This window comes from Mobula hypostoma, chromosome 19 (assembly GCF_963921235.1).
Source record: "Mobula hypostoma chromosome 19, sMobHyp1.1, whole genome shotgun sequence".
Taxonomy (NCBI): domain Eukaryota; kingdom Metazoa; phylum Chordata; class Chondrichthyes; order Myliobatiformes; family Myliobatidae; genus Mobula; species Mobula hypostoma.
In genome coordinates this window covers 47,795,648-47,814,016 of record NC_086115.1, presented here as the reverse complement: position 1 = coordinate 47,814,016, position 18,369 = coordinate 47,795,648, and the positions used below count along the sequence as shown (strand labels likewise).

The 18,369-nt window shown below is 39.0% G+C and overlaps 2 protein-coding genes across 5 annotated transcripts in view; one reads left to right on the top strand and one right to left on the bottom strand.

The window, feature by feature from the left end:
* The window catches only part of dock1 (dedicator of cytokinesis 1), a 575,517-nt gene that overhangs the window by 274,393 nt on the left and 282,755 nt on the right, over nucleotides 1-18,369 (top strand). The gene's annotated exons all lie outside the window — the stretch shown is intronic.
* LOC134359016 (inhibitory synaptic factor 2A) overlaps nucleotides 1-18,369 on the bottom strand; it is a 53,615-nt gene that overhangs the window by 29,461 nt on the left and 5,785 nt on the right. Inside the window, exons 2-3 of one of the 2 annotated variants that reach the window (XM_063071823.1) lie at nucleotides 12,577-13,713; nucleotides 224-295 (exon numbers count right to left, since the gene is read on the bottom strand). In XM_063071823.1, the coding sequence (XP_062927893.1) occupies nucleotides 224-295; nucleotides 12,577-13,706 (1,202 nt within the window). In that variant the 5' untranslated portion in view covers nucleotides 13,707-13,713. The remainder of the gene's footprint in view (nucleotides 1-223; nucleotides 296-12,576; nucleotides 13,714-18,369) is intronic. The other variant, XM_063071824.1, reaches the window with a different exon arrangement.

Below are 18,369 nucleotides of genomic sequence, written 5' to 3'. Positions count from 1 at the left end.
CAAGAGATAGCTTAGGAAGGAGAAGAATATCACAAATTATGTTATCTTCATGCACAAATCATACAGTACTTTTAATTGAACCTCCAAACATGGTGTGAAGTGCATATAGTCAAAGACATTCAAAGGATGATTGGAAATAAAATGTTGTTGCAGATTAGTAATGTTTAAAACTTATGTTCTTGAAATATTGATAGAATTTTTTTTCTTTTGTTTGCAAGCTTACCTATAAATGATGCATGCACTGTTTCGACAAGTGTCACAGTTTGCAGTGTCCTGTCCTGTTCTGTAGGAGAGACTGTAAAGATAAAATTGAGCATTATAATGTAAAGCTGTATTTAATTAGTTTCCAGAGAAATGCTACAAAATAATTAGGGGGAAAAGGTTTTGATTTCCAGATGATAAACAAAAATCTGATATTAGATTTAATTTTTTTATTTAGCTTAGTTTATAAGACTATGAGTTGAGAATCCTTGATTAATGAAGTAGAGATAGATTCAGATCAACCATGGCTGATAAATTCAGTGATGTAACTTGCATTAAATAAAAATATATTAGTAAGAATAATGTATGAAATAGAATCAAGAGTTGTATCTCGGAAGCTTAAACCTGTTCTGCCATTCATTAAGATATTGGCTGAAGCTGTGCTCCAAATCCAAGATCTTCTACTCATTTGAGTTCTAAATTATTAACCTGTTATGTATTGACATACTGTTGTGTATTTCTAGATTCTCCAAATGGAGGAGGCATTTCTTAACATCTCATCTTGTTAGTCCTTTGTGCAATGTCTTAGAGACTAAAAAGGCAATTTCAAGTGAAATTAAATACACATTTGGACACATGACAGCTGTGGCAGGGTTTTGCATATAATTACTTCCTATAAGGTTCAAAATGTTTTTTGAATGCTTTGAAAGGGAGAATAATGCTACACCTATGCAAATTCCCACCGCATTCAGCAACCCTGTGATCTCTGCCCAAGAGGCCAATGTCAGAACATCCTTCTATAGGGTAAACACTCACCAAGTGTCAGGCCCTGGATACTGAAAGCCTCTGCTGACCAACTGGCTGGAGTGTTAATGGACATCTTTAGTCCTTCACTGCTGCTGTGTGTGCTTTCCATCTGCTTCAAATGGATAGTAATCATACTGGTGCCCAGGAAGAGCAGAGTGAGCTACCTCAGCAAATATTGCCCAGTAGCACTTGCATCTACCATAATAAAGTGTTTTGAGAGGTAGGTTGTTGCTAGAATTAACTCCTGCTTGAGCAAGGACCTGGACCTGCTGTAAGTTGCCAACTACACAGCCGGGTTAGTGTGGACACAATCTCACTGGCTCTCCACTTTGTGTTGGAGTACCTAGACAATAGCAAAACATAAGTCAGGCTGTTGTTTGTCAACTAAAGCTCAGCATTAAGTACCATCATTCCCTCAGTATTAAACACAAGCTTCTAAATCTGGGCCTTTATACTTCCCTCTGGATCCTTGGCTTTGTCATTCTGAGACCTCAGTCAATACAGATCGATGGTAACATCCTTCTACTTCAATCAATAGAGGTGTACCTCAAAGATGTGTGCTTAGTCTGCTGCTGTATTCTCTCTACACTCATAACTGTATAGCTTAGTGCAGCTCAAATTCCATTTATGAATACATAGATGATACTGTTTTGGGAAAATTTTAGATGGCAACAAAGAGGTGTAGAAGAACGAGAGAGACTGGCTGGTTGAGTGCTATTTCTACAACAGTCTTGCACTTCATGTCAGCAAGACCAAGGAACCAGTTGTGGACTTGAAGAGAACATACACCACTTAGGTGTCAGCAGTGGAAAGGGTGAGAAATTTTAAGTTCCTGGGTGTCATCATGTTGGAGGATTTATCCTGGGCCCATCACATTGAATCAATCATGAAAAACATATACCAGAGACTCTACTTAGTTAGGAATATGAGGGGATGTGGCATATCACCAAAGACTCATGCAAATTTCCATATATCTACACTGCAAAGTATTTTGACTGGTTGCATCACAGTCTGGTGTGGAGGGTCCAATGCACAGGATCGTAAGAGGCTGCAGAGATTTGTAGACTCAGCCAGCTTCATCATAGGCACAATTCTCTTCCACCATGGAAGACAACTTCAAGAGCCAGTGCCTCAAAAATGTGGCATCCATCACTAAGGTTCTTTACCATCTGGTACAGGCTCTTTTCTCGTTACTGCTATTGGAGAGGAGGTTCAGGAATCTGAAGACCCACATTCAACAATCCAGGAATAGCTTCTTCCTCTCTGTCATCAGTATTTTTGAACAGTCATGGTCTTTAGTCCTTTTATTTGTGCTAGTTACTTACATTTATTTATTTATTTTCAGAGATTTTTAAAAAATTTTATAATCGTGTAATTTATACCTTTGCACTGAACTGACAAACCTTACATAATTTAAGACAGTGATTAAAAAACCTAATTGTGATCTCTTATCCTCTGAAATGCAGCAGAATGTGAGAAAGCCAACATAAAGGGAAAGCCTGCTTGACTTCATATTCACCACCCTGTCTGTCACAAATACATCTCTCCATGATTGTGACCGTCGTGCAGTCTTTGTGGAGATGGTCCTTTCAGCATTCTGAGGGCTTACTACATTGTGCTTGCACTCCCATCATGCGAAAAGGGCTAGATTCAAAATTAATAGATCAAAACTTGGCATCTGTAAGAACAAATAGAAACAACAAAACTTTCACCAAAATTTCACCACAATCTCTGCCGTTGAAGCCTAATTAACCCTCATTTTACAATTTTCATCAAGCCAGGTAATTACTGTGGTTCAACAAGGAATGCAGAACAAGAATCAAATCATACTACTGAAGTTAATATTGAGGAGTCATTTGTCTTAAATGGCAGATATGACATGTTATAAAAACACAAGATAATCCTACAAGGCACTATCATGTGTGGTCAGATATGGTAATGACAATTAAGCAGCTAATAAAAAGAGAAGGCTTCGACCTCAGTTTCATCACTGTGAGTGCGATGGACTTATTAGAATATTTTCAGCTAAGAAATTGTCTTCATCATCGCAAAGTCTATTCTGGGCAAATTGTTTTTATTTATCTGAACTGTTGCTCCATATTCTTGCATTTTAGAAGTACCTGTACCACTTTCCCATGACTTGAGTACAGTTAGAAATTTTACAATCTGACCAATAATCAATCCTGCTACCTTCGAAACATTGCTTGATATATTTAATCCATCAAAAGCGGAGCAAACTGTTTCCATCAATTACCACTCTCTAGTTCAGTCTCAACCTTCAGAAAAGTGGAATGTGTTGATAATACTGCTTAGCGGCGTATAACTTCATCCACGTAGTTAATTTTTTTTTTCTTGCCAAATTATAACTTAAGGGTAAACGTGGATAAAAGATCTGAATTCTAGAAATGAGAAGAGTGTGAATCTCTTTGTCAAGGCCGTACGTGACATTGAATAGTCTTAGTGAAAGCAAAGAGAAAACTATCCAATATTCATGGTCATTGTGGTTTACCCAATTATGTACCAAACCTGTTAAAGCAAGTTAAAAGCTGATATCCAGAGATGGCTGGTTCAATTCCTGACTCCCTATAGATTTTCTGCGAGCTGTAAGGCACAAGTCAGGGCAGTTATGCAATTCTCAACATATTGATGAATGAATGTAATTCTCAATAACACGCTTCCATTTAAAGCAACCTGTATGACTAGCACATAAGCTACCATCCACCACCTGTGTGCTGAATGAACTATATGCACCACCATAAAACTCACAATACTGCCTGAATCTTAAGTCAAGTCACACATCAACTTTATTTGGAAAAATGTTGTTATTCTTCCATACTTGGAACCCTTTCAAAGCCAGATCTGGGAACTGTTTCAAATTTTCTTGCGAAGAATACCTTCACTTGTCGTATAATTTCAACTTAACAAGGCAGTATCTTAGGGTTGAGAACGATATGTTTCCAGCATGTGGGTTCTGTGATAATGAAGTCCCAGGTGGGTTCTGCATACTGTGCCACCGTTGGGACAGAATAAGTGTAATGGGAAAAACAGCTCTATTGATTGGATTATTTCATGACATTCTGCTGTTAGCACCATAATGCTCACTGATTTGGATGTTCTTTTGCCAGTTTGAGGATTATTGGCCCAGGGATTGTCATGAATCCCTATAGTGTTGCATTTTTCCAGAATTTATAAGACCGTAAGATATAGGAACAGAAGTAGGCCATTCAGCCCATTGAGTCTGCTCTGCCATTGAATCATGGGCTGATTCAATTCTTCCAGCCATCCCCACTCCCCTGCCTTCTCCCTATGCCCTTTGATGCCCAGGCTAATCAAGAACATATTTGTCTCTGCCTTAAATACACCAATGTCTTGGCCTCCACAGCCACTCATGGCAACAATTCCAGATTTACCATCCTCCGACTGAAGTAATTTCTCTGCATCTCTGTTCTAAATGGACATCCTGAAGTTGTGCCCGCTTGTCCTAGACTCCCCCACCATGGAAAAAAAAACTTTGCCATATCTAATCTGTTCAGGTCTTTTAACATTTGGAATGTTTCTATGAGATCTACCCTCGTTCTCCTGAACCCCAGGGAAGACAGCCCAAGAGCTGCCAGATGTTCCTCATATGGTAGACCTTTCATTCCTGGAATCATTCTTGTGAATCTACTGTGAAGCCATTCCAATATCAGCACATCCTTTCTAAAATAAGGAGCCCAAAACTGCACACAATACTCTAAGTGTGGTCTCACGAGTGCCTTACAGAGCCTCAACATCACATCCCTGCTCTTATATTCTATACCTCTAGAAATGATGCCAACATTGCATTCGCTTTCTTCACTACTGACTCAACTTGGAGATTAACCTTTAGGGTATCTTGCACAAGTACTCCCAAGTCCCTTTTGCATCTCTGCATTTTGAATTCTCTCCCCATCTAAATAATAATCTGCCCATTTTTTTCTTCCACCAAAGTGCATGACCATATGCTTTCCAACGTTATATTTAATTTGCCACGTCTTTGACCATTCCCCTGAACTGCAGGCTTTCTGTTTCCTCAACACTACCCACTCCTCCACCTATCTTTGTATCATCAGCAAATTTAGCCACACATCCATTAATCCCATAGTCCAAATCATTGACATACATCGTAAAAATCTGCGGTCCCAGCACCAGCCCCTGTCGAACTCCACCAGTAACCGGCGGCCAGCCAGAATAGGATCTCTTTATTCCCATTCACATTTTTCTGCCGATCAGCCAATGCTCCACCCATGCTAGTAACTTCTCTGTAATTCCATGGGCTCTTATCTTGCTAAGCAGCCTTGAGTGCGGCACTTTGTCAAAGGCCTTCTGAAAATCCAAGTACACCACATCCACTGCATCTCCCTCGTCTACCTTGCTTGTAATTTCCTAAAAAAATTGCAGTAGGTTAGTCGGACGGGACTTTCCTTTCAGGGAACCATGCTGGCTTTGGCTTATCTTGCCATGTGCCTCCAGGTAATCTCATTCTTAACAATCAATTACAACAGTTTTGTGAAGGTGGCATTTTTGCTGCTTCTCCATTGCTTTGAGGTGTCCACTGTATTTGATGTGCATCTTAAAACTAGTTTTTCCTTTAAAATTTACAGATTTTAATGAAAGCACATTGACCTGAAAGTCAAATATGATTCTGTCTTCACAGATGTCCCTTGATATCCTGACTAATTCAAGTATTGTCTGCTAAGTGACCTTTTTGATAGTGTATGATCAACCTTTCTAAGCAATAGAAATTGTAAAGATAAGAGATATTGTGCTTTTTTAAGGTTAAAAAGAGTTCATACAAAGTGAAAAGCTCAGGCACAAAAGTATTAGCATATGTCAGAGCTCAAAGCTCCCTTCTTTATAACACTTTTTTGTAGTTGGAGGTTAGAAACAATTTCCCCAAAGAAATAGAAATATCGTAAACAATATTGTATTTGCAATTTGTAGTGGCCCTTAGGCAGCAATGAAACTTAAATTTTAGATGTATTGAGGATTGCTAACAACAAAAGATAGCAGTGTGTATTTTGAAAGAAACATTTGTTGTATTTCCCTTCAATGTTATTACAGTTGAAATGGCTCTCAGTATAATATTCTTGGTGCTTACAATAGTGTAGATTTTGTTCATCGATTTTAAAAAGGAAGGAATTTTTCTTCTGGTAGAAGTTTAACTTAAAAATAAAAAAAAATGTTTTGTATTAAGTGATTTATGCCATCAAGTAATGATTGTGGGATTTTTCATTTTTGTTGGAACTTTATTGTCAGATATGATTATCAGAAAAAAAAATGAGTGCACCAAATTTTCAGGATTGTTTACATATCTGTGAAGCCACAATGCACAAGATGGTTTATCCATTCCTTAATAGAGCTGTCTAAAACTGCATTTTAAATGGGTTTTGTAATTGTATTTGTACTATGATATTATTGAAAGGTTGCATACCTTAATTAGATGTTCTACAGTTTCACTCTTTGAGCCTGCATATGTTTGTGGATCTAATTCATTGTTTCTCCCTTTCCTCTCCTGTCCAAAGAGAGGACATGATTGGTATTAAAATAGAGCAAATTGTATTTATCATGAATTGGCAACATATAGTGCAGCAAACTTTTTAAGTCTAAGTGAGCGGTGTCACTGCAACAGCGTTGCTTTTTAATGCAACTAATGCCAACGAGTTGATTGTGGACTTGAGAAGTGGAAGACGAGAGAACACACACCAGTCCTTATTGAGGTTTTAGCAGGTGATGGAGTGAGCAGTTCCAAGTTGCTGGATGTCAACACCTCTTGAGGATCTAATCTGGGCGCAACGTACTAACACAATTACAAAGAAGGCAAAACAGTGGCTATATATCTACAAGTTTGAGGAGAATTGGTATGTCACCAAAGATTGGTTCAAATTTCTACTGATGTACCTTGCAGGGCATTCTAACTGGTTCCATCACTGGTATGGAGGGGCCACTGTAAAGGATCAGAAAAAGCTGCTGAAAGTTGTAAACTCAGCCTGGTCCACCATGGGTGTAGCCTCCCCAGCAATGAGGGTGACTTTCAAAATGTGATGCCTTAAAAAGCCAGCATCTATCAGCAAGGAGCCCTATCTATCACCTAGGACTTGTCCTCCTATTGCTACCATCAAGAAGGAGGTACGGGTCTCTGAAGATTTGCATTCAATATTTCAGAAATGATTCTTCTCCTCTGCTATCAGTTTTCATGACATATGCCAAGGATATTAAACCTGATTCTATTTCACCACTAGTAATTGTGTTGGCATATAGCAACAAGTGTGCAATAAATACCATAAGGGATAAGTTTGACCTTGCATTCCGGTATCAATCTTTAAATGTATGTATTCATGATTCTTATGATGTAAGTCCATTCTTCACACCGAGAACACTTCCCTCGGTGTTGTATGCCATTAGAATTATATGATAATATAATTACAGCAGATCTGGCAACTGAAAACTGGATGTGTATCCTTTACATTCATTGACATAAGCACTAATGAGTTCACTCCCCCCAGCCCCCACCTCTGCTAGCAAAATGCTGAGTGTCACAAGTGACCAGAAATTCAACTGGACAATCCACTTATTACAGCTGCAAGAGCATGTCAAAAGCTGGGCGTGCTGCAAAGAGTGACTCATTACTTAACTTCTGAAAGCCACTCATTATCTATAAGGCACAAGTTAAATGCATTGTGGAATATTGGCTCCTTATTTGGATGAATGTATTTTAATAATATTGAGAAACTTGATGTGGGACAAAGCAATTGGACTAGATGGAATCATATTCACTATCCTAAATATTCATTCCTTTTGCACCATGGAATATTCATTCCTTGTCTAGATTCCCTTCAAAAACTGGAACCTCCATACATGAGAGTACCACCAAGTATAGGTTCCTATCCATGTTTGACGTAACACTGATTTGGAAATCTTTTGTTCTTTAATCATTGCTGGACATTAATGCCACCAAACAGCATTGTGGGAATACTTTTACCAGAAGGAGAGGAGCTTTGTTTACAAGGTAACTCACCATCAGCTATGGGAAATGAAAGTAATGTTCATGCCACAAAAAAATCTTTTTCTAAGAGATCAGGCAACCAATCTTGATCTGAGGAGTAGTTCTTAAGGAGAATCATAGAGAAGAAAATGTAAATTGACTGAGGGTTTGAAGAAATGTGTAGATGTATGAATAACTTGGAGAGTGAGGTCTTGCCAATGGGGGAAGGTAAATATTGAGTTTATATTACAGTTGTATGGCCTGCAACTGAACTAGCCAGATACATTACAGAGATGATTTTTAAAAATTTTCTGCCTTTTCGTTTTGTTGACCGTAACTGAAATAGTGATCAAAGTGTTCATCTTTTGCTGTTAATTTGGCGGAGGAAGGCACCTCTTCATGCTCCCCACTATCAAGTCAGCTTCCCCCCTATTCTCAAGTTGATACCAGAGCCTTGATCTTGCATGGAACAACTTGTAATTTAAAACAAAAGCCACGTAGTATGTTAGTAATATACTGAAGGTTGAACCGAGGTTGCAAGCATGCAATGTAGTACTTACATTTCTGTTATCAGTGAATATTATAGGTCTGATTAAGTAGTTTCAGTAAATGCTATCTTTTAATATTCTCATGTTTTGCATTTCCCTGATTATATTTTTATTTTTGAATGTATCTAACTGCAAGAAAGTTCAGAAACATACCACAGACAATTTGATAGACATCAATATTGTAGGCATGACTTGGTTGGCCATAAGAAGTTTATTTCAGGAGTTTTGTGGGCAGGCCTGTTTTAGACCTAATTATGGCATGGCACATAAGCTCTGCAACACTCTCCTTTGATTAGCTCCAGGACTGTGGATCAGTAAATTGCAGATGAGCAATCATGTCTGAAAATACGATGCTGTCCAAGGTGCATGCCATCTTGGACAATGTCTCCCATCCACTACATAATGTACTGGTTGGGCACAGGAGTACATACAGCCAGAGACTCATTCCACCGAGATGCAACAATGAGTACCATAGGAAGTCATTCCTGCCTGTGGCCATCAAACTTTACAACTCCTCCCTTGGAGGGCCAGACACCCTGAGCCAATAGGCTGGTCCTGGACTTATTTCCTGGCATAATTTACATATTGCTATTTAATTATTTATGGTTTTATATTGCTATATTTATACTCTGTTCTTGGTGGATGCAATTGTAACAAAACCAAATTTCCCTCGGGATCAATAAAGTATGATTATGACTATGACTATGACTATGATAGAATCAGTAGAGTCTCTGGCATGTATAACTTGCTTTTGGTTCTGACAAATTGCAGCATGAACTCTGTTCCTCTTTTCACAGATCCTGCCTGTCCTGTTGAAATTTTCTTTTTATATATTTTGTTTTAGTAGAGTTGCTTTTACTTTAATTGTTCCATATTTTAGTTTTTGTTTTTCTTGAATCCGGGTTACAGGCCTCATTTTGAGGGCTATTTTATAAGTGAGGAACTTTCCATTGTGTTTATAAGAAAGAATGCTTGTGAAGGAACCATAGAAAAACCATAGAAACCATAGAAACTACAGCACAGAAACAGGCCTTTTGGCCCTTCTTGGCTGTGCCGAACCATTTTCTGCCTAGTCCCACTGACCTGCACACGGACCATATCCCTCCATGCACCTCTCATCCATGTATCTGTCCAATTTATTCTTAAATGTTAAAAAAAGAAGCTGCATTTACCACCTCGTCTGGCAGCTCATTCAATACTCCCACCACTCTCTGTGTGAAGAAGCCCCCCCCTAATGTTCCCTTTAAACTTTTCCCCCCTCATCCTTAACCCATGTCCTCTGGTTTTTTTCTCCCCTTGCCTCAGTGGAAAAAGCCTGCTTGCATTCACTCTATCAATACCCATCATAATTTTATATACCTCTATCAAATCTCCCCTCATTCTTTTACGCTCCAGGGAATAAAGTCCTAACCTATTCAACCTTTCTCTGTAACTGAGTTTCTCAAGTCCCGGCAACATCCTTGTAAACCTTCTCTGCACTCTTTCAACCTTATTTATATCCTTCCTGTAATTTGGTGACCAAAACTGAACACAATACTCCAGATTCGGCCTCGCCATTGCCTTATACAACCTCATCATAACATTTCAGCTCTTATACTCAGTACTTTGATTAATAAAGGCCAATGTACCAAAAGCTCTCTTTACGACCCTATCTACCTGTAACGTCACTTTTAGGGAATTTTGTATCTATATTTCCAGATCCCTCTGTTCCACTGCACTTCTCAGTGCCTTACCATTAACCCTGTATGTTCTATCTTGGTTTGTCCTTCCAACATGCAATACCTCACACTTGTCTGTATTAAACTCCATCTGCCATTTTTCAGCCCATTTTTCCAGCTGGTCCAAGTCACTCTGCAGGCTCTGAAAACCTTCCTCACTGTCTACTGCACCTCCAATCTTTGTATCATCAGCAAATTTGCTGATCCAATTTACCACATTATCATCCAGATCATTGATATAGATGACAAATAACAATGGACCCAGCACTGATCCCTGTGGCAGACCACTAGTCACAGGCCTCCACTCGGAGAAGCAATTCTCTACTACCACTCTTTGGCTTCTTCCATTGAGCCAATGTCTAATCCAATTTACCACCTCTCCATGTATACCTAGCGACTGAATTTTCCTAACTAACCTCCCATGTGGGACCTTGTCAAAGGCCTTACTGAAGTTCATGTAGACAATATCCACTGCCATCCCTTCATCCACTTTCCTGGTAACCTCCTCGAAAAACTCCAATAGATTGGTCAAACATGACCTACCACGCATAAAGCCATTCTGACTCTCCCTAATAAGTCCCTGTCTTTCCAAATGTTTGTAGATTCTGTCTCTTAGTACTTCCTCCAATAACTTACCTACTACCTACGTTAAATTTACTGGCCTATAATTTCCCGGATTACTTTTCGATCCTTTTTTTAACAACGGAACAACATGAGCCACTCTCCAATCCTCCGGCACCTCACCTGTAGACAGCGACATTTTAAATATTTCTGCCAGAGCCCCTGAAATTTCAACACTAGTCTCCTTCAAGGTCCGAGGGAACACCCTGTCAAGTCCCGGGGATTTATCCACTTTAATTTTCCTCAAGACAGCAAGGATCTCCTCCTTTTCGATCTGTACAGTTTCCATGATCTCACTACTTGTTTCCCTTAATTCCATAGACTTCATGCCAGGACTTGAAAAACATGAAATGGTAGAGGTGAATTCATGGATAGGTATGTTGAATGTGGTTTGTTTGAGTAAAAATAACATAAAATGCTAGCTGCATCAAACTGAAACTGTGATTGCATGAAACATCAGAACTGGAAGGTACAGAATTCATGGTTTTGGAAATCAGTGGTCTGCATTTCTCTGGTTGAGAGGGAGAACAAGACTCCAGTGTTTTTGTTAAGAGTTAGTTGCAAATGGAAATAGCATTAATTACACAGAATGTAAAACACAATTGCCAGTAATTATTTTCTCCAGTATTCTAACACAGATTTTCCTTAATTTTGGAAAATAAAATGGTTGAATATAACTAACATGCTGTTGTATTGTGATGTGTCAAGTACTGACTTTCAAGTTTGGAGATGCAATCATTCCTCAAGTAATCACTTTGTTCCACTTCCCGTATGCACAAATGGAGTGCAAATCTAATGTTCTGCAATAATGAGCTACAATTGCACACATCACCTACTGAATTCCCATCACACACAGCTACCATATCCAGTATCTATCAGGAGAAGGTACAGGAGCCTCAGGACTCACACCACCAAATTCAGGAACAGCTATTACCCTTCAATCATCAGCCTCTTGAATCAAAGGGAATAACTTCACTCAACATCAATTGCCCATCACTGAGCTTGTCCTGCAACCTACTCTTCACTTTCAATTACTCTTGATCTTATGTTCTCTATATTTATTGCTTGCATGCTTGTTCGTTTGTTTATTTAGTTAACTATCTATCTATTATTATGTTTTTTTTTCTTTCTATTTTTGCACATGTTTGGGAACCTGTTGGTGCAGTATTTTATTGATTCTATTATGGTTATTGGATTGAGTATGCCCACAAGAAAATGGATCTCAGGGTTGTGTATGGTGACATATATGTACTTTGATAAATTTACTTTGAACCTGGATATTATGAATATATGGACACTTTCTTATTATTATTCACTACTATGACATCAGAATCCCATATGCATTTAAGCCTGTGTAATAATTAATTTGCTATATAATGCCGCATAGTTGGCTGTACAACTTCAGTCCACTGGCTGTACATTACATCCCCTCATTCTTGCTCGGAGGTGGAAAATTGCTGTTTACGTTACTTGTCAGTTCAAGCTTTAGGATTTTTGGATTGCATTGTCAATCTCATATTTTGCATATCAGTGAAATCTGTATTATGCAGTATGCATTCATTAATATTTTTGAAACTGGTTCTTTGTTTCTGCATAACTATATAATAGATCTATATATTCTATTATTGGAACATTCATTTCTATGCAAACATATATAAATTATGTTGTGTAGTCTTACCCTTCTCTGAGGGCTTCGCCTTTTTCTAATTCTTGAATAACCCCAAGCAACACCTTAATAGTTTCCTGACTGGAACTAATCAGGTTTTCCATTATTTGTAGCTGAGCTTTCAGATCCACAGCTTCTGTAAGAGGTACAATTTGTTGATGTGACTCCAGTACAGATACTGTTGTTTGATTAGACTGATCTTCATCTCTAGGTGCAATATTTGTTACAGTTGATTCAGAGAACTCTTCTCTTTGAGGAGACTGTAGTGAACAGAGTTGTCCATTCACTGATTGAGGTTGGTGGCTGGCTGGGGACAAAGTTCTTTTAGGCACTTCCCATGTAGCCAGTTTTTGTAAGGAGTTTGAGGGATCAGTCTGAGTAAGTTCACAGATGCTGTCTGTTAAATGGAAGGAAGTGAGATCAGCTAGTTGCAATTCAGTTTGATTAAAGTTCTGATTTCTTGAAGATGCCTTATCATACATTGTCATATTGCACTGTTGGTAATTTTGTTCAGTTGAGTCTTCAGTACAATTGTGCATTTCGTGAACTTTGTTACTGGGAGTATCCAGTCGCATGCTGCCACCTTGTTCATTCAGTTTGTTGAAGTTATTAGTATGTACACTGGTGTGTTGATTCTTCTGGCTGCTTCTCTTTGAACTGCTTGTATTACGTGCTCCCAAGTCATTATTGAGGTTATCTTTAATTTCAACAGCGAAACTATTGTTTTGTTGCCTGAACGTTTCTAAAGTGGGAGCAATTTTAATGATATTTACTTTCTTCCTTTCCAAAGGAAATGTCTGATAGCGCTTTTTGAGGTCAGGAGATGTCTGCACACCTGTGCTTCTGGTAACATTTGGAATTGACCTTCGTGCAGGCACTGTCATGTATTTGCGATAAGCTGCCTTACAAGAAATAGATTTCATTGTTTTTTTGTCCATTTGCTGTGTTGCAGCAAGTCTCTTCTCCTGTTCATTCTGAGCTTCACGGATATCTTTAAATCTCACCTGTAATGCTTTATTCCTTTTTTTAATATGTCTATTTGGATCTTGAGCATATTTCATCTCCAGTGCTGGTGAAGTTGTTTGCTCAGTTTCATTCTCCTTTTCTGTGAGTTGGCATTTACTTGGTTCCTTACTCACCATGTTTTACCTACAAATGAAAACAACATTTCAAAGCAAAACTTAAACTGTGTCCAGATTTATTATAGTAAGTCCTGAAAGAATCATTTCTATTAAATTGATATCATTATGCATTTTATATAAATGCAAAATTGTGTAAGTTGCAAACATAGACAAGTATTCGAGATAGTAATATATTAGAAGGAATTGTAGTATAGTGGTTATGTTATGAGACTAGCCATGCAAAAGCCTTTTCAAACAACACGGAGCCATGAGTTTAATTATCATTTATAAAAAATAGTGGCCTTTAATAATTACCATAAAACCCATCTGTTTCATTAATTCTTCAATTGAGGAAATTTGCCACTTTATCCAGAATGGCTTGTGTCTGATTTCAAATCCACAGCTTAATTCTGTCATGTTTAAACAGAATAAGAATAACTCCAGACTACCCAGCCATGTCGATTTTGAGAAAACCATAAGACATTGGAGCAGAATTAGGCCATTCAGCGTATCGAGTCTGCTCTGCCATTTCTTCCTGGCTGATCCTGGATCCTACTCAAACCAATACACCTGCCTTCTCGCCATATCCTTTGATGCCCTGACAGATCAGGAAACTATTAACTTTCGCCTTAAATATACCCACAGACTTGGCCTCCACCACAGTCTGTGACAGAGCATTTCACAAATTCACCACTCTCTGGCTAAAATATTTCCTCCTTACCTCCATTCTAAATAGTCAGTTTTGAGTTTGTGCCCTCTAGTTCTTGATACCCCCACCAGTAGGAAACATGCTCTCCACATCTACCCTATCTAGTCCTTTCAACATTCAGTATGTTTCAATGATGTCCCTTGCATTCTTCTAAATTCCAGTGAGTACAGGCCCAAAGCTGCCAAATGCTCCTCATGTGTAAACCTTCATTCCTGGAATCACCCTAGTGAACCTTCTCTAGACTCTCCAATGGCAACATATCCTTTCTGAGATATAGGGCTCAGAACTGTTGACAGTACTCCCAAGTGTCTTATGAAGCCTTAGCATTATCTCCCTGCTTTTATATTCTATTCCCCTTGAAATAAATACCAACTTTGCACTTTCCTTTACCACAGACTCAAACTGTAAATTAACCTAGGAGTCTTGCACGAGGACCCCTAATTTCCTCTGCACCTCTGATGTTTGAACCTTCTCCCCATTTAGATAATCGTCTGCACTTTTTTTCCTTTTGCCAAAACGCATTATCATACATTTCCCAACACTGTATTCCATCTGCCGCTTTTTGCCCATTCTTCCAATTTGTCTAAGTCTTGCTGTAATTACTTTGCTTCCTCTGGACTACCTATCTTTCCACCTATCTTCATAACATCTATAAACTTTGTGACAAATCCATCAATTCCATTATCCAAATCATTGACAAACAATGTGTAAAGTAGCGGTCCCAATACTGACTCCTGAGGAACATCACTAGTTACTGGAAGCAAACCAGAAAAGAACCGCTTTATTCCCACTCGTTGCCTCCTGCCTGTCAGCCATTTCTTTATCCATGCCAGTATCTCCCCGGTAATACCATAGGATTTTACCTTGTTAAGCTGCCTTATCAAATACCTTCTGAAAATCCAAGTAAATGACATCCACTGCCTCTGTTTTGTCCACTCTGCTTGTTACTTCCTCGAAGAGGTCTAACAGATTTGTCAGACAAGATTTCCCTTTACAGAAACCATGCTGACTTTGACTTATTTTATCATTAGTTTTCAAGTACCCCAAAATCTCATCCTTAATAGACTCCAACACTTTCCCAACCGCTGAGGTTAGGCTAACTGGCCTATAATTTGCTTTCTTTTGCTTTCCTCCCTTCATAAAGAGTGTGATGACATTTGCCATCTTCCAGTCCTCTGGGATCATGCCAGAATCAAGAGATTCTTGAAAGATCATGACCAATGGATCTGTTATCTCCTCAGCAACCTCTCTCTAGACACGAAATGTAGTCCACCTGCTCCAGGTGACTTATCCACCTTAAGACCTTTGAGTTTGCCTAGCATTACGATGGCACTAGCTCCTGCTCCCTGACCCTCAGGAACTTCTGGCGCACTGCTAGTGTCTTCTGCAGTGAAGTCTGATGCAAAATGCCCATTAAGTTTATCTGCCATTTCTTTGTCCCCCATTACTACCTCACCAGCATCATTTTCCAGTGGTTCAATATCAATGATCACCTCCCTTTTACTCTTTATATAACTGATAAAACTCTTAGCAACTTGCCTTATATTATTGGCTAGTTTGCCCTCTTTTTTTCATCTCTCCCCTTCTTATGGCTTTTTTAGTTGCCTTTGGTTGGATTTTAAAAGTTTCCCAATTATCCAACATCCCACTCAGTTTTGCTACCTCATATGCCCTTTTATTGGCTTATATGCAGTCCTTAACTTGTCAGCCATGGTTACCTACCCCTGCCATTTGAGAACTTTTTTGTTCTGTGGGATATATCTATCCTATGCCTTGTGAACTATTCCCAGAAATTTCAGCCATCTCTGTACTGCCGTCATCCTCGCCAGTATCCGCCTCCAATCCACCTGGGCAAGCTCCTTTCTTGTGCCTCTGTAATTCCCTTTATTCCATTATGATACTGATACATGCGACTTGTGCTTCTCCCTCTCAATTTGCAGTGTGAATTCAATCAGATTATGATTACTGCTTCCTAAGGGTTCTTTTACATTTATTTCCCAAATAAGATCTGGGTTATTAAACAACACCCAATGTAAGATGGCCTTTCCCCAAGAAGGCAAAACCACAAGCCGCCCTAAAAAGCCATCTCGTAGGCATTCAATAAATTCTCTTTCTTGCGCTCCAACACCAACCTGATTTTCCCAATCCGCTTGCATATTGAAGTCCCACATTACAGTTATGACATTGCCCTCCTTACATGCCTTTTCCAGCTCCCTTTGCGATCTCACCCCCACATCTTGACTACTACTTGGTTGTCAATATATGATTCCCATAATTTTTTTTCACCCTTGCAGTTTCTTAACTCCACCCACAGAGATTCAACATTCTCTGACCCTGTGTCACCTCTTTCTAAAGATGTAATTCCATCTCTTACCACCAGAGCCACGCCACTGCCTATGCCGTCCTGCCTGTCCTTTTTATACAAAGTGTATCCTTTGATGTTAAGCTCCCAACTGTGGCCTTCTTTCAGCCACGACTCAGTGATAGGCACAATATCATACCGACGAATCTCTAATTGCGCCAGAAGTTCATCCACTTTGCTCCGAATGCTATACGCATTTAAATACAGCACCTTCGGTCCTGCATTTGTCACCCTTTTGAATCCTCTCGCTTCAACTGGTACTTACATTTGGAGGTCAGTCCAACAGTCAGTCAAAGCAACAAAGATGTAGAACTTCCCTTTCAGATAATGCCAGATGCCTCCATCACAGTCTTTGCAAACATGTTATCGCATTGGCAGTTAGGATTACCCAGAGATGTGATTCAGCATGTGAAATGACTTTTAAATACTTGCAACAGAACTGTTGAGTGTGCTCCTTGTAAAAGAATGGTTGATCATTGGGGATCAGAAGATTCAGAAGGATAATTTTGATGCTCAATGACTCCAAATCTATTCCACAACCAGTTCAATTCATTCCATGTGATATATAGAAACAGCTAAGAGTCCTAGATACAGCAAAGGCTGTGTAGCCAGACAGTGCCTCAGCAACAGTATTAACAGTTTGTATTCCAAAAGCTAGCTGTACTTCCAGACAAATTGTTCTAGTATAGTTTCAACACTGGCATCAATATGCAACGTGGAGAAAATGCTCACTATGTCATATCTACACAGAGCAGAACAAATCCAATATGGTGCAATACTGCCCAGTCTCTTTTCTCATTCAGCAAAGATGTTGTTAACAGGTCTATCAAATGGAACATTCACACAGATGATGTTTCAATGTTACCAGAACCATTCAGCTCCAGATACTATTGCAGCCTTTGTCTGATTGTGAACCAGTAAGCTGAATTTCAGAGAGCAGGTGAGATTGCTAAAGCAGCATTTAACTAGGTGAGCTGATAAGAATCCCTAGTAAAATGAAAGCTGGGGCTGTAAAGAGGTGATATTTCAATTATTGCAGCAGTACTTCGCACAAAGGTAGTTGGTTATATAGGTGTTGGAGGTAAATCATTGCAGCATGCAGCACAAGACATGTTTGCAGGAGTTCTGTTTTTTTGAGTGGTGTCTTAAGTCATTGGCGTGACCACCAGCAACTTAACTGAACCAACGATATGCATCAGGTCACTACTAAAACAGTTCACAGACTGCATATTCTGACACCTCAAAGTTTGTTTCATTTAGAAAGCCCACACAAGGAACTTAATGGCATTCTGCCCACTTTACTGGATGAGTGCAACTCCCAAAATGTTCAATAAGTTTTAATACCATAAAGGACAAAGAGACTCACATGATTGGTACTCAGTCCATACTTAGACACTGTATGTATTATTTACAAAGTATATTGTAGTTACAGGTGCAGTATTCCAGCAGCACCTCCCAAATCTTAAATGTCTGCCACAAAGAGAGACAGTAGGAGGAAGATCGTGGAATGCCATTACCTAGCGATCCTCCTTTAAATTGCAAACCATACTGACTTTGAAATACATCTCTATTTCTTAATCGCTATTGAGACCAAATCCTGGTACTCCCTACCC